Source organism: Oncorhynchus mykiss, chromosome 16 (genome assembly GCF_057628025.1).
Source record: "Oncorhynchus mykiss isolate SJ-2025 chromosome 16, ASM5762802v1, whole genome shotgun sequence".
NCBI lineage: Eukaryota > Metazoa > Chordata > Actinopteri > Salmoniformes > Salmonidae > Oncorhynchus > Oncorhynchus mykiss.
In genome coordinates this window covers 8,719,799-8,733,642 of record NC_143037.1, presented here as the reverse complement: position 1 = coordinate 8,733,642, position 13,844 = coordinate 8,719,799, and the positions used below count along the sequence as shown (strand labels likewise).

Genomic DNA, 13,844 nt, shown 5'->3' with positions numbered 1-13,844 from the left:
CGGCTTGGGAGAGGTGAAGGTAGAGTCATGCGTCCTCCGAAAAATGACACGCCAAACCACGCTTCTTAACACCCACTCACTTAAGCTGCACCAATGTGTCGGAGGAAACACCGTTCAACTGATGACCAGAGTCAGCCTGTAGGCGCCCGGCCTGCCACAAGGAGTCGCAAGAGCGCGATGAGCTAAGTAAAAAAAAACTTGGCCAAACCATAGCCTGGACGATGCTGGGCAATTGTGCACTGCCCCCCGCAGTAACTTCCTGGAACACCAACAAAAATCCCAGGAATACAGCTGCAGTCATGGTGAAACAAACCCCGTCCTACCTACTCTCCTAGAACTAGACTGGTATTCCCTCATCTTAACTATCTGCCGAGCGGCTGCTTCTCTATAGTGTAGTTTCTCTCCAGTGTTACAGAACCTATTGTACCTTGGGCCACTAGAAGACCACTGCATTAGAGGAAATAAGAGATTCACCAACGTTACATTACATGGTGAGGTTTCAACTGCTGTCAACCAGATGCCTTGCAAAAGGATGGTTGATCTCACCGTGGCTGGCATTTGCACCTTCAAGGCATCTCAGGTTGAAAATAATGCTCTTTGACAAGGCGACAAAACACAGAGTGTCTGTTTCTCTGTGTGAATGCGCCTTTACCAGTAGCAGAGTCAAAAACACACCGACAGAAAACAGTAAGACACAGGACAGAGGTTGAAATTAATTTATATATATATAAAATAAAAAAAGGATGCATTTACCCACCGAAGCAGAACAAACATATCACTTGTTTTTTCCCTTGTGGAAACCAAATACAATCTGAAGAGACTTCAGGGAGCCAGAACAGAAGAAAAATAAATCAAGCAAAGAGACTGCCGACTTTCAACACAAAAAGGTAAACACAGCCATTGATGACAGGGAAAACAGAATAAAACAGGTAAATAAAATACATGGAGAGGGTAAGTGCTTTACTGGTCAGAATCATACAGTATAGCATAGATTCAGTCTTATTTTCTTGAGTTCCATATTCAGTTAACTGCTCAGGTACATTCTCTAAATTCGGTAACATGCAAAGCATTGATGAAGCATACGGGGCAAACACGCATGGAAATATACTTTTTTCTTATAGGATATTTGTTAAAATATGACATCTGTAGATGTACAGTGATTTGGAAACTTCTTTTGGGTTTGACAACAGAAAAACAAAACAATCCACTCAATAGATAAGTGTTTTCTTGAAGGAAAAGGAGACTACATTCATTTCACTGAACAAAGATTCCACAATATCAGGTGACTTTAAATATTTTTTTCGAACCCACTTCTTATAGCTTTTAGTATGGTTATTACTAAAATGTCTGTGCCTTGGAAAACGGGCGGTACACTCAAAGACGATCCTAGGATACACGTGTACAACATAATACGACATCTCTACTCACTCACGACTGCTTTAGGTAGGTCGACATGAAGGCTAGCTGCCAGAGATACAGGGAATGGTTCCACACACACTTCCCTTTTAGGGAATACACTACTGTTAACGGTCGTTGAAGTCATTTCTTTCCAAATATTAAAGAGCTTGTCTATCATGCTGCCGGGATGACGCCATTGGCTACATCCCTCCATTGGGGGGGCGTGTCCTGGGTAAAAACTGACAGGGGAACCTACCAATCAGCAGTGGAAGCCTTGGTGATTCTGGTAGTCTAGAGTTCCATTTTCATCTTGTTAACATTTTTTGTTTTTTTATGTACTACTTTTTGAATAACTTATATAATGAAGGGTTACCGTGCTTCTCTTAAGGTCGAGTCTCTCCAAAACAGTGTCAGCTCTTTAGCAACTTCATTTGCCTTCTCTTTTTGAATGATTATTTTCCTATTTTTATACTAACTGAGTGAGTGGTCTGTTTACTGGTCACACGTTTTGTATCTCTTTCCTCCCTTTGAGTAGATGATCAACGTGATTTAGAGTGGGAGTCTGGTCGAGGGGGAGGGGTGAGAACAGAGAGGGGGCTCATTGAGGAGAGGGGTCAGGACCTCTAGTCATCGCTGGCCTTTTCACTAACCCCATTCTCCTCGTCTCTGTTTGTGTGCGAGTTGTTTACAGCGGGGATAATGCTCTCGCCCCCCTCTTCCATTTTGACTCTCTTGGGTTCGGAGTGGTCGGCCAGCTCCCCATTCCGCCTCTTGGTTGGCAGTGACGCAGATGCCGAGGCGTGGGCTGCCAACAGGTGGAGGGGGTTCACCACTGCTGAGAGGAGAGAGAGTTTTACTACTGGATTCAAGGTAACCCTGACATAAACAAGCATTACTGAGTGAAACGGCAGGTCATTTTAGACAAGTCATTCCAATCGCGTGCCATTTTTTACAAGCTTCATGGGTGTTAGGTGCCATTTTGAGTGTGTCTCACCTGTGTTAGCAGCAGTAGTAATTGGGATCAGGCGAGTCCCGTTCTGTGTGATGGTCTTGATAGGAAGCCGATGCTGGCCCAGGGGGGCCTGCTGCAAAATGGTAACCGTTGTTAGGGGCGTGGCCTGGGAGGTCTGGATGATGCGATTGGCCCTGCCTATAGAGGAAGCAGTGACGGCTGGGACCGGCTCCACTTTGACTGGTTGAAGAGAGACAAACACTGAGATACATGACTACAGTTTTTCATTTATAAAGGGACTGGTACAGCAAAGAAAATGTACATTTGACTGTAAATCTATATGCCAAACTTTGTCTCCTCACCTTTGACCCCATTGTGGTCTCCCCCTCCGTTCTCCTGCAGTTCTGTCTTTACCGTAACAACAGAGTTCTGTGTAGCACCAATAGTAGCCATGGTGACCATCGGGATCTGTTGGAGTACATGTACCGTCTGCATGACGGGGGCGGAGCTTACAGCTGTTGTCATGACGGGCGTTGCCATGGTGTAGGTAACAGGCTTCATGGTAGTCTGGGGTAACTGTCGCTGCACGGCGATCAGCACCGGCTGGCTGTTTAGAGGGGAGCCTATCAGAGACAAGTATCAGAGGTCAGACAGGAAGTGCAGTTGTTAACCACCCACCAACACAGTTGAAACAACAACCTCCAACATAACATAACTCACCAGGAGCACTCTGAGCGAACTGGGCCTCCTGGATGACAGCTAGTTTGGGCTGTAGGGCAGTGGCTGTGGTGGGGGCTATGGCCCGGGCTGGCTCTGGGTCCATGGGCACAGGGGAACCCTCCCTGGACAGGCTTTCTGGGGACTGCACTCCACTGGAGTGGGCCGACAGTCCCCCTGTGTGGCTAGGAGAGGCCGGGGCACTCCTGAAGGGACAACAGCAGGAAGACTATTAGAATGATTAGCAAATGTGAGTGTACATTCATCTTTGTGTTCTGCATGCCAAAAAGAAACATCCTACCCAGAGCCCATTGAATAATTTAGAGCACAGTGTCCCAGACAGAGAAATAATTTCCTCTACCTGCACTGACTAACTGAGCCCACAGGGGGTAGTGGTGAGTTAATATACTGCTGGAGAACTGCATGCCATTTCAAACTACAATATATACGAGAGGGAAATATAGGAGCATGTGACTTCTAGTGAGAACTATTTTACCTGGATGAGAGGGGGCCTAGTGGGGTCCTGAAGCAGGGTACCCCCCTGGGCCTGCGCTTCCTGAACGCCTGTTCACACAACTTGCCCTCTGATGAGGGGTCGATCCTCCAGAAAGATCCCTTACCTGGCTCCTCCTGAGACCGAGCCACTTTGATGAAGTAGCGATTCAGAGACAAGTTGTGACGGATCGAGTTCTAGAACACAGTAGACAGTATTCATTACAATGGGAAGGTTATGGTGGATTGAGATTCTAGAACACAGTAGACAGTATTCATTACAATGGGAAGGTTATGGTGGATTGAGATTCTACAGCAGAGTAGACAGTATTCATTACAATGGGAAGGTTATGGTAGATTGAGATTCTAGAACACAGTAGATAGAGTATTCATTACAATGGGAAGGTTATGGTAGATTGAGATTCTAGAACACAGTAGACAGTATTCATGACAATGGGAAGGTTATGGTAGATTGAGATTCTAGAACACAGTAGACAGTATTCATTACAATGGGAAGGTTATGGTGGATTGAGATTCTAGAACACAGTAGACAGATTGAGATTACAGTACACAGTAGACAGTATTCATGACAATGGGAAGGTTATGGTGGATTGAGATTCTAGAACACAGTAGACAGTATTCATGACAATGGGAAGGTTATGGTGGATTGAGATTCTAGAACACAGTAGACAGTATTCATGACAATGGGAAGGTTATGGTAGATTGAGATTCTAGAACACAGTAGACAGTATTCATTACAATGGGAAGGTTATGGTGGATTGAGATTCTAGAACACAGTAGACAGAGTATTCTTTACAATGGGAAGGTTATGGTGGATTGAGATTCTAGAACACAGTAGACAGAGTATTCTTTACAATGGGAAAATTATGGTGGATTGAGATTCTAGAACACAGTAGACAGAGTATTCTTTACAATGGGAAGGTTATGGTAGATTGAGATTCTAGAACACAGTAGACAGTATTCATGACAATGGGAAGGTTATGGTAGATTGAGATTCTAGAACACAGTAGACAGTATTCATTACAATGGGAAGGTTATGGCGGATTGAGATTATACAGCAGAGTAGACAGTATTCATGACAATGGGAAGGTTATGGTGGATTGAGATTCTAGAACACAGTAGACAGTATTCATGACAATGGGAAGGTTTTGGTGGATTGAGATTCTAGAACACAGTAGACAGTATTCATTACAATGGGAAGGTTATGGTGGATTGAGATTCTAGTACACAGTAGACAGTATTCATTACAATGGGAAGGTTATGGTGGATTGAGATTCTAGTACACAGTAGACAGTATTCATTACAATGGGAAGGTTATGGTGGATTGAGATTCTAGAACACAGTAGACAGTATTCATTACAATGGGAAGGTTATGGTGGATTGAGATTCTAGAACACAGTAGACAGTATTCATTACAATGGGAAGGTTATGGTGGATTGAGATTCTAGAACACAGTAGACAGTATTCTTTACAATGGGAAGGTTATGGTGGATTGAGATTCTAGAACACAGTAGACAGAGTATTCTTTACAATGGGAAGGTTATGGTGGATTGAGATTCTAGAACACAGTAGACAGTATTCATTACAATGGGAAGGTTATGGTGGATTGAGATTCTAGTACACAGTAGACAGTATTCATTACAATGGGAAGGTTATGGTGGATTGAGATTCTAGTACACAGTAGACAGTATTCATTACAATGGGAAGGTTATGGTGGATTGAGATTCTAGAACACAGTAGACAGTATTCATTACAATGGGAAGGTTATGGTGGATTGAGATTCTAGAACACAGTAGACAGTATTCATGACAATGGGAAGGTTATGGTAGATTGAGATTCTAGAACACAGTAGACAGTATTCATTACAATGGGAAGGTTTTGGTGGATTGAGATTCTACAGCAGAGTAGACAGTATTCATGACAATGGGAAGGTTATGGTGGATTGAGATTCTAGAACACAGTAGACAGAGTATTCTTTACAATGGGAAGGTTATGGTGGATTGAGATTCTAGAACACAGTAGACAGTATTCATTACAATGGGAAGGTTATGGCGGATTGAGATTATACAGCAGAGTAGACAGTATTCATGACAATGGGAAGGTTATGGTGGATTGAGATTCTAGAACACGGTAGACAGTATTCATTACAATGGGAAGGTTTTGGTGGATTGAGATTCTACAGCAGAGTAGACAGTATTCTTTACAATGGGAAGGTTATGGTGGATTGAGATTCTAGAACACAGTAGACAGTATTCATGACAATGGGAAGGTTATGGTGGATTGAGATTCTAGAACACGGTAGACAGTATTCATTACAATGGGAAGGTTATGGTGGATTGAGATTCTAGAACACAGTAGACAGTATTCATTACAATGGGAAGGTTTTGGTGGATTGAGATTCTACAGCAGAGTAGACAGTATTCATTACAATGGGAAGGTTATGGTGGATTGAGATTCTAGAACACAGTAGATAGAGTATTCATTACAATGGGAAGGTTATGGTAGATTGAGATTCTAGAACACAGTAGACAGTATTCATGACAATGGGAAGATTATGGTAGATTGAGATTCTAGAACACAGTAGACAGTATTCATTACAATGGGAAGGTTATGGTGGATTGAGATTCTAGTACACAGTAGACAGTATTCATTACAATGGGAAGGTTATGGTGGATTGAGATTCTAGAACACAGTAGACAGTATTCATTACAATGGGAAGGTTATGGTAGATTGAGATTCTAGAACACAGTAGACAGTATTCATTACAATGGGAAGGTTATGGCGGATTGAGATTCTAGAACACAGTAGACAGTATTCATTACAATGGGAAGGTTATGGCGGATTGAGATACTAGAACACAGTAGACAGTATTCATGACAATGGGAAGGTTATGGTGGATTGAGATTCTAGAACACAGTAGACAGTATTCATGACAATGGGAAGGTTATGGTGGATTGAGATTCTAGAACACAGTAGACAGTATTCATGACAATGGGAAGGTTTTGGTGGATTGAGATTCTACAGCAGAGTAGACAGTATTCATTACAATGGGAAGGTTATGGTGGATTGAGATTCTAGAACACAGTAGACAGTATTCATGACAATGGGAAGGTTATGGTGGATTGAGATTCTAGAACACAGTAGACAGTATTCATGACAATGGGAAGGTTATGGTGGATTGAGATTCTAGAACACAGTAGACAGTATTCATGACAATGGGAAGGTTTTGGTGGATTGAGATTCTACAGCAGAGTAGACAGTATTCATTACAATGGGAAGGTTATGGTGGATTGAGATTCTAGAACACAGTAGACAGTATTCATGACAATGGGAAGGTTATGGTGGATTGAGATTCTAGAACACAGTAGACAGTATTCATTACAATGGGAAGGTTATGGTAGATTGAGATTCTAGAACACAGTAGACAGTATTCATTACAATGGCAAGGTTATGGCAGATTGAGATTCTACAGCAGAGTAGAGACATAGTGAGAATGGATGGAATTATAGACAGAAAGAGCGAGAGAAACAATAGATGAGATTCTAGAACAGAAAGATATAACTGATAAAGAGTTCAGTTCAAAACCATGAGAGACAGGTTGTAATGGATAACGTGAGACTGGATAACTTAGAAAGATTGCCGTTTACATAGATGTTGGAAGAAATATACCACAGCAGGATGAAATACAGGGTGGATTCACCGACCTGCCAGCCTTTGTCTGCGGTCCTGTAGTAGGGATAGTTCTTGGTGATGTGTGTGTAAATCCCATTCAGAGTCAGCTGCTTGTCGGGGGCCATTGTGATAGCCTGGACTATTAGTTGTGCATAGGAATACGGTGGCTTGGAGTCATCCTGAGGACAGAACAAATGAGAAAGCATTTTATTTCATGCTACAGATATTGGATTAGATTTATGCTATGATTGATGTGTATGTATTGCATGTGTTTATCTGGGTCAATAAACATTTTAATTTAAAAAAAAGGTTCAAGTGTTCGGTTTTGTGAGAACTTTCAGTTTCACGTTAGTCACACACATGTTGAAAACAAGTAGAGTTATAGTTCACCGGGATTTGTCACTCCAAAGTCTACATTTTCCTTCAATGAGTAACCGATCCCAGAGAACCAAAACAAAAGACAATGGAGTCAGGGGTGTGTTCAGGACGGTGCCACATTACAGAACACGGAGATAGAAACGCATTGTGTAGAATTTATAGGACTGTCAGGGCAAAACAGGGATTTGTTTAGCTCGATTAGACTCATTTCTATATTCAATGTCACCGGTTCATCTCAGCACTGGGCGAAAACCTCAATAGTCTAAAGTGGAATCCTCTCATCTTCTTTCCTTCATTGACAATGCTCTGTAAGAGATGGACAGGTCTCTCATTTGACTTCAATTATACTGCTTTGCCTGACCTCTTCATATCAGCGTGGAGGAAAGGAGAGGAAGCCACTTTGGGACTATTGGGATGCTGGTGTCTCACCTTGGGGCTGTCTCCCCCCGAGCCGTCCTTTTCGTCTGATTGGGAGTTCTCATTGATGAGGTCAGCGGTCAGTGCACGGCCCATCCTATAGCCAGACAGACCCGCCCCTCGGGGACTTGACGGACAGGAGTTTGGACAGGAGTTGGCAGCACTGTTGGGGCGAGAAACAATTTAACGGTGAGACTGAGTGGGAGAGACTGTGATTTGGTGATGAACAAGGAGATCCTGCGATGGCAGAAAAGATCTCAGATCCAACAAGCATCCAAGACACCTAACCCATAACCATAATGTCTGAAACCTCTGGTGGATCAGTATGCACAGTGCCTTCGGAAAGTATTCAGACCCCTTCACTTTTTCCACAAGTTACAATATTATTCTAAAATGAATCCTAAGCAATCTACAAACAAAAATACCTTATTTACCTAGGTATTCAGACCCTTTGCTATGAGACTCGAAATTGAGCTCCTTGAGATGTTTCTACAACTTGGAGTGCACCTGTGGTAAATTCAATTGATTGGACATGATTTAGAAACCTGTCTATAGAAGGTCCACTGCATGTCAGAGCAAAAACCAAGTCATGAGGTCGAAGGAATTGTCCAAAGAGCTCAGAGACAGGATTGTGTCGAGGCACAGACCTGAGGAAGGGTATCAAAAACAATTCTGCAGCATTGAAGGTCCCAAAGAACACAGTATTCTTAAACTGAATAATTTTGAACCAGCCTTGACCCTTCCTAGAGCTGGCCGCCTGGCCAAACTGAGTCATCGGGGGAGAAGGGCCTTGGTCAGGGAGGTGACTAAGAGCCCAATGGTCACTCTGACAGAGCTCGAGAGTCCCTCTGTGGCGATGGGAGAGAACCTTCCAGAAGGACAACCATCTCTGCAGCACTCCACCAATCAGGCCTTTACGCTAGAGTGGCCAGACAGAAGCAATTACTCAGTGAAAGGCACATGACAGCCCGCTTGGAGTTTGCCAAAAGGCACCTAAAGACTCTCAGACCATGAGGAACAAGATTATCTGGTCTGATGAAACCAAGCTTGAACTCTTTGGCCTGAATGCCAAGCGTCACGTCTGGAGGAAATCTGGCACCATCCCTACGGTGAAGCATGGTGGTGGAAGCATTATGCTGTGGGGATGTTTTTCAGAAGCAGGGACTGGGAGACTAGTCACAATTGAGGCAAAGATGAACAGAGCAAAGTACAGAGATCCTTGATGAAAACCTGCTCCAGAGCACTCAGGATCTCAGACTGGGGCGAAGGTTCACCTTCCAACAGGACAACGACTCTAAGCACACAGCCAAGACAACGCAGGAGTGGCTTCGGGACAAGTCTCTGAATCTCTTTGAGCGGCCCAGCAAGAGCCTGGACTTAAACCCGATCTAACATCTCTGGAGAGACCTGAAAATAGCTGTGCAGCAACACTCTCGATCCAACCTGACAGAACTTGAGAGGTTCTGCAGAGAAGAATGGGAGAAACTCCCCAAATACAGGTGTGCCAAGCCAAGAAGACTCAAGGCACTGTATAAAACACCTCCTCTTTCCATGACATAGACTGACCAGGTGAAAGCTATGATCCCTTATTGATGGCACTTGTTAAATCCACAACAAAATCAGTGTAGATGAAGGGGAGACAGGTTAAAGAATGATTTTTAAGCCTTGAGGCATGGATTGTATATGTGTGCCATTTAGAGGGTGAATGGGCAAGACAACACATGTAAGTGCCTTTGAACGGAGTATGGTAGCAGGTGCCAGGCGCACCAGTGTGTGTCAAGAACTGCAACACTGCTGGGTTTTTCATGCTCAACAGTTTCCTGTGTGTATCAAGAATGGTCCCTCACCCAAACGACATCCAGCCAACTTGACACAACTGTGGGAAGCATTGGAGTCAACATGGGCCAGCAACCTTGTTGAACACTTTTAACACCATGGTGAGTCCATGCCCCGACCAATTGAGGCTATTCTGAGGGCAAAAGGGGGGAGTGCAACTCCATATTAGGAAGGTGTTCTTAATATGTTTTGTACACTCAGTGTATATGCCAGGAGTTAGAGCTGGGACGATAAACCCAAAAGGTATCCATTACCGACCATTTATCATGGACATTTTACTGATCGATAATAACGATACTTAGCCATTGAAGGAATGTGAAGTGTTAAATTATATAAGTCTGCTACTATGGGCTATTGGTAACTGGAAAATTGATAGCTACAACATGCAAAAGTTGTATTAGTAGTTTTAAGGGCAATATTTCAAAAGTTACTAGTGCATATTAATGTTATGAATTTATTGTTCAATTTATCATTATTGTGATAATTCAGTCAATTTACCACAAAATGTATTTTTGTCCATATCGCCCAGCTCTACTAGGAGTATTCACATCTGAGCCTGGAGGTTCGGAGTATTGCTGTTTTTGAAAATCAGTGGCGGCACTCGCTTCCTGATCCAGATTTGAATAACCCTGCCATCTGCAACGCTCTGAACGTTTCATGGCTCGAACTTCACTTCAGTCTCACCTGATGGTGCCGGTGGGTGAGGGCAGGGGGCTTATGAGGTGTGCGATGTTGTCTGGAATGTTGATGGTCAGCGGCGCCATTTGGGGCTGGACGGGTTTTACCGGTGACTCCGACGCGTTCCTACGCTCCTTCTTATCGCTGGACAGGGCTGTGAACGTGATCTTGATGTTGGTGCTGGGGAACCGGAGACAGCACCTGGAGAACAGCGAAAGAAAGGGGGGAGAGAGAGTCTAAGGACACAATTGTAGAACAGCCATCCACACCTACCCAGACTCACTCAACAATAATAGTGAGAATGTCTCTTTAATTGGGATCCTGAGTGGCGCAGCAGTCTAAGGCACTGCATCTCGGTATTAGAGGTGTCACTACAGACCCGGGTTTGATCCCGGGATGTATCACAACTGGCTGTGATCTGGAGTCCCATAGGGCAGCACACAATTGGCCCATTGTCCTGATTAGGGGAGGGTTTGGCGGGGGTAGGCTGCAATTGTAAAAAAGAAAAATAATAATTCTGAACTGACTATTCTAGTTAAATTTAAAAAGTCTGCATTCTGACTGCAACACGCCAGCAGCAGTGTTGAATGGGTATCAACACATACAGAGGCACTCTGATAAGGGCCAGAAGAGTTAGCCTATTAACAGGGTTTATAAATGGAGCTTACATAACAGTTCTTACTTACTATTACATTGGGGTAAACTTGGACCATATTATGGCTATGGGACCAGTTGACTGTGACATAGAACTATTCGACATTTCAGACCAGTAAAACAGCACATTTCATTGCACCTTTCCAGTGTATATGACAATAAAACATATATTAAAAAGAAACCGATTGTTACGATTTAATAGAACCGCGTACCAATCAATACTATTTCTAACCCACTATTGTAATTTCCTGCTCAGTCGGTAGAGCATGACACATGCAACGCCAGGGTTGTGGGTTCGATTCCCACGGTTGGACCAGTACGAAAAAGTATGACAAATAATTGCCCGCACTACTGTAAGTCCCTCTGAATAAGAGCGTCTGCTAGAATGTAAACGGAAACGTCGGGTAAACATTTGGAAAAACTATCAATTCAGCTTGATATTACAGCCCATACTGACAATAACAAAACACGGTGCAGGCTAGTTTCTTTGAACATTATGCTGTGCAAACATTGCAACACATCCGCCTAGAAACCAAGCTGACATTTAGCCAAAGCATGGCCCATAGCACAAGTACAGCTAACCTTAGCTACATACATTTTCCATCGTAAACACGTTTTGATAGCAAGACATATGTATACAGACATAACCAGCCAAATACAGTACCTAGATACGCACGCTTAGTAATGTTAAATTACAAAAAAACATGTGTTTGTGATTCGCGTACCCCTTATGCAAACAAAGCCAGCGTTACCAGCGGCTCGCTGTGTGGACAGGCGCCGGGTGTTTGTCACAACACGTGCGGCGGCCAGGGAACAAAACAATAACAACGCGAGGTCAGAATATCATCACCTTTACCTTAGCGGTTCTACCGCGACATAAAATATCAAATACTACCCCATCTTACATTCGTGGGAGCTGCAGAGGTGGAGCCCCTCGTCTCTGGAACACCCCGTCAACAAATACCCCATTTTTGCCGAGGCATCGGAGGTAAAATTCCCCGCTACCGGTCCCGTCTTCACCCGCGGTGAAAATTTCAAGGTGCCGGCGGGAGATGAAACTGGAGTGGCCCATGCTGACGTCCACCGAGCCCTGCGATGAGTTCCGTCCGATGGTCGCCGACCTCTTCTTCATCAGGTATTCGAATTCTCGGCCCTCAAGCCGGGCGACTGCCGACCCCACCGCCATCTTCTTGGGGGTTCTAATTTTGAGACTGTGTGTGTGTGGAGGGGGGGGATAGGCGCTAATTAGGGAGCACTCGCTTTAATTTCGGCAGGGTTTAGAAATGTGGAGATTTCGTAAAAGGGGAATCCAATTGTAAAACCGTTAAGAATTTGGCTTGGAACGTGCCAGATCGGGGACACAGCAGCTCCGACACACCGCCGCGACAGAGAGAAAGAGAAAAGACAACAGCCAACCAATGGAGACCAAATGGGAGGAAAGGAGGTGACTGATAGCTCAACGTCCCAATCCCTTCAAAGACTGGCTAGGCAGATACACATTGTTTACCAATGACAGCCAAAATATAAATAGAAAGTAAAAATCACGGTTGGTTGCACTGTAGGCTGAAGCGCATATCGATGGCTGAATGTAAACGATGGAATCTGAAATATACGAAACGGATTGGAGTTTTGTAGATTCATGAAGGGGTAGTTCACCCAAATTACAATTTGGTTTCCTCATCAAACGTTATTTGTCACATTCAATGAACAAAATAGACACTTAACCAACAATGCAGAGTTTTTTTTAAAAAGTAAGTAAGTACAATTTGCTATAAACTAAAGGAAAAAGAGCAGCACAATATCTAGGCTATATAAACTCAGCAAAAAAAGAAACGTCTCCTCACTGTCAACTGCGTTTATTTTCAGCAAACTTAACATGTGTAAATATTTGTATGAATATAACAAGATTCAACAACTGAGACATACACTGAACAACTTCCAGAAACAGAAATTGAATAATGTGTCCCTGAACAAAGCGGGGGTCAAAATCAAAAGTAACAGTCAGTATCTGGTATGGCCACCAGCTGCATTAAGTACTGCAGTGCATATCCTCCTCATGGACTGCACCAGATTTGCCAGTTCTTGCTGTGAGATGTTAACCCACTCTTCCACCAAGGCACCTGCAAGTTCCAGGACTTTTCCGGGGGGAATGGCCCTAGCCCTCACCCTCCGATCCAACAGGTCCCAGACGTGCTCAATGGGATTGAGATCCAGGCTCTTCGCAGGCCATGGCAGAACACTGACATTCAAGTCTTGCATGAAATCACGCACAGAATGAGCAGTATGGCTGGTGGTTTGTCATGTCAGGATGAGCCTGCATGAAGGGTACCACATGAGGGAGGAGGATGTCTTCCCTGTAACGCACAGCTTTGAGATTGCCTGCAATGACAACAAACTCAGTCCGATGATGCTGTGACATACCTCCCCAGACCATGATGGACCATCCACCTCCAAATCGATCCCGCTCCAGAGTACAGGCCTTGGTGTAACGCTCATTCTTTCGACGATAAACGCAAATCCGACCATCGCCCCTAGTGAGACAAAACCGCAACTCGTCAGTGAAGAGTACTTTTTGCCAGCCCGGTCTGGTCCAGCGACGGTGGGTTTGTGCCCATAGGCAACATTGTTG

General features: G+C 44.0%; 1 protein-coding gene across 2 annotated transcripts; it reads right to left on the bottom strand.

The window, feature by feature from the left end:
- Positions 1 to 702: 702 nt before the first annotated feature.
- Positions 703 to 12,632, bottom strand: LOC110491313 (forkhead box protein K2). 2 transcript variants are annotated; one of them, XM_021564676.3, is made up of 9 exons: positions 12,121 to 12,632; positions 10,568 to 10,762; positions 8,060 to 8,210; positions 7,285 to 7,431; positions 3,564 to 3,757; positions 3,071 to 3,273; positions 2,713 to 2,973; positions 2,393 to 2,590; positions 703 to 2,233 (listed from the first exon to the last, which is right to left on the bottom strand). In XM_021564676.3, exons 1-9 carry the CDS (start codon positions 12,399 to 12,401, stop codon positions 2,022 to 2,024), a joined length of 1,842 nt encoding a protein of 613 aa, XP_021420351.2. In that variant the 5' UTR covers positions 12,402 to 12,632; the 3' UTR covers positions 703 to 2,021. The 2 variants fall into 2 exon arrangements, with proteins under 2 accessions (XP_021420351.2, XP_021420352.2); XM_021564677.3 differs by having other exon boundaries at positions 703 to 2,230; positions 12,121 to 12,625.
- Between the last annotated feature and the right edge of the window lie 1,212 nt (positions 12,633 to 13,844).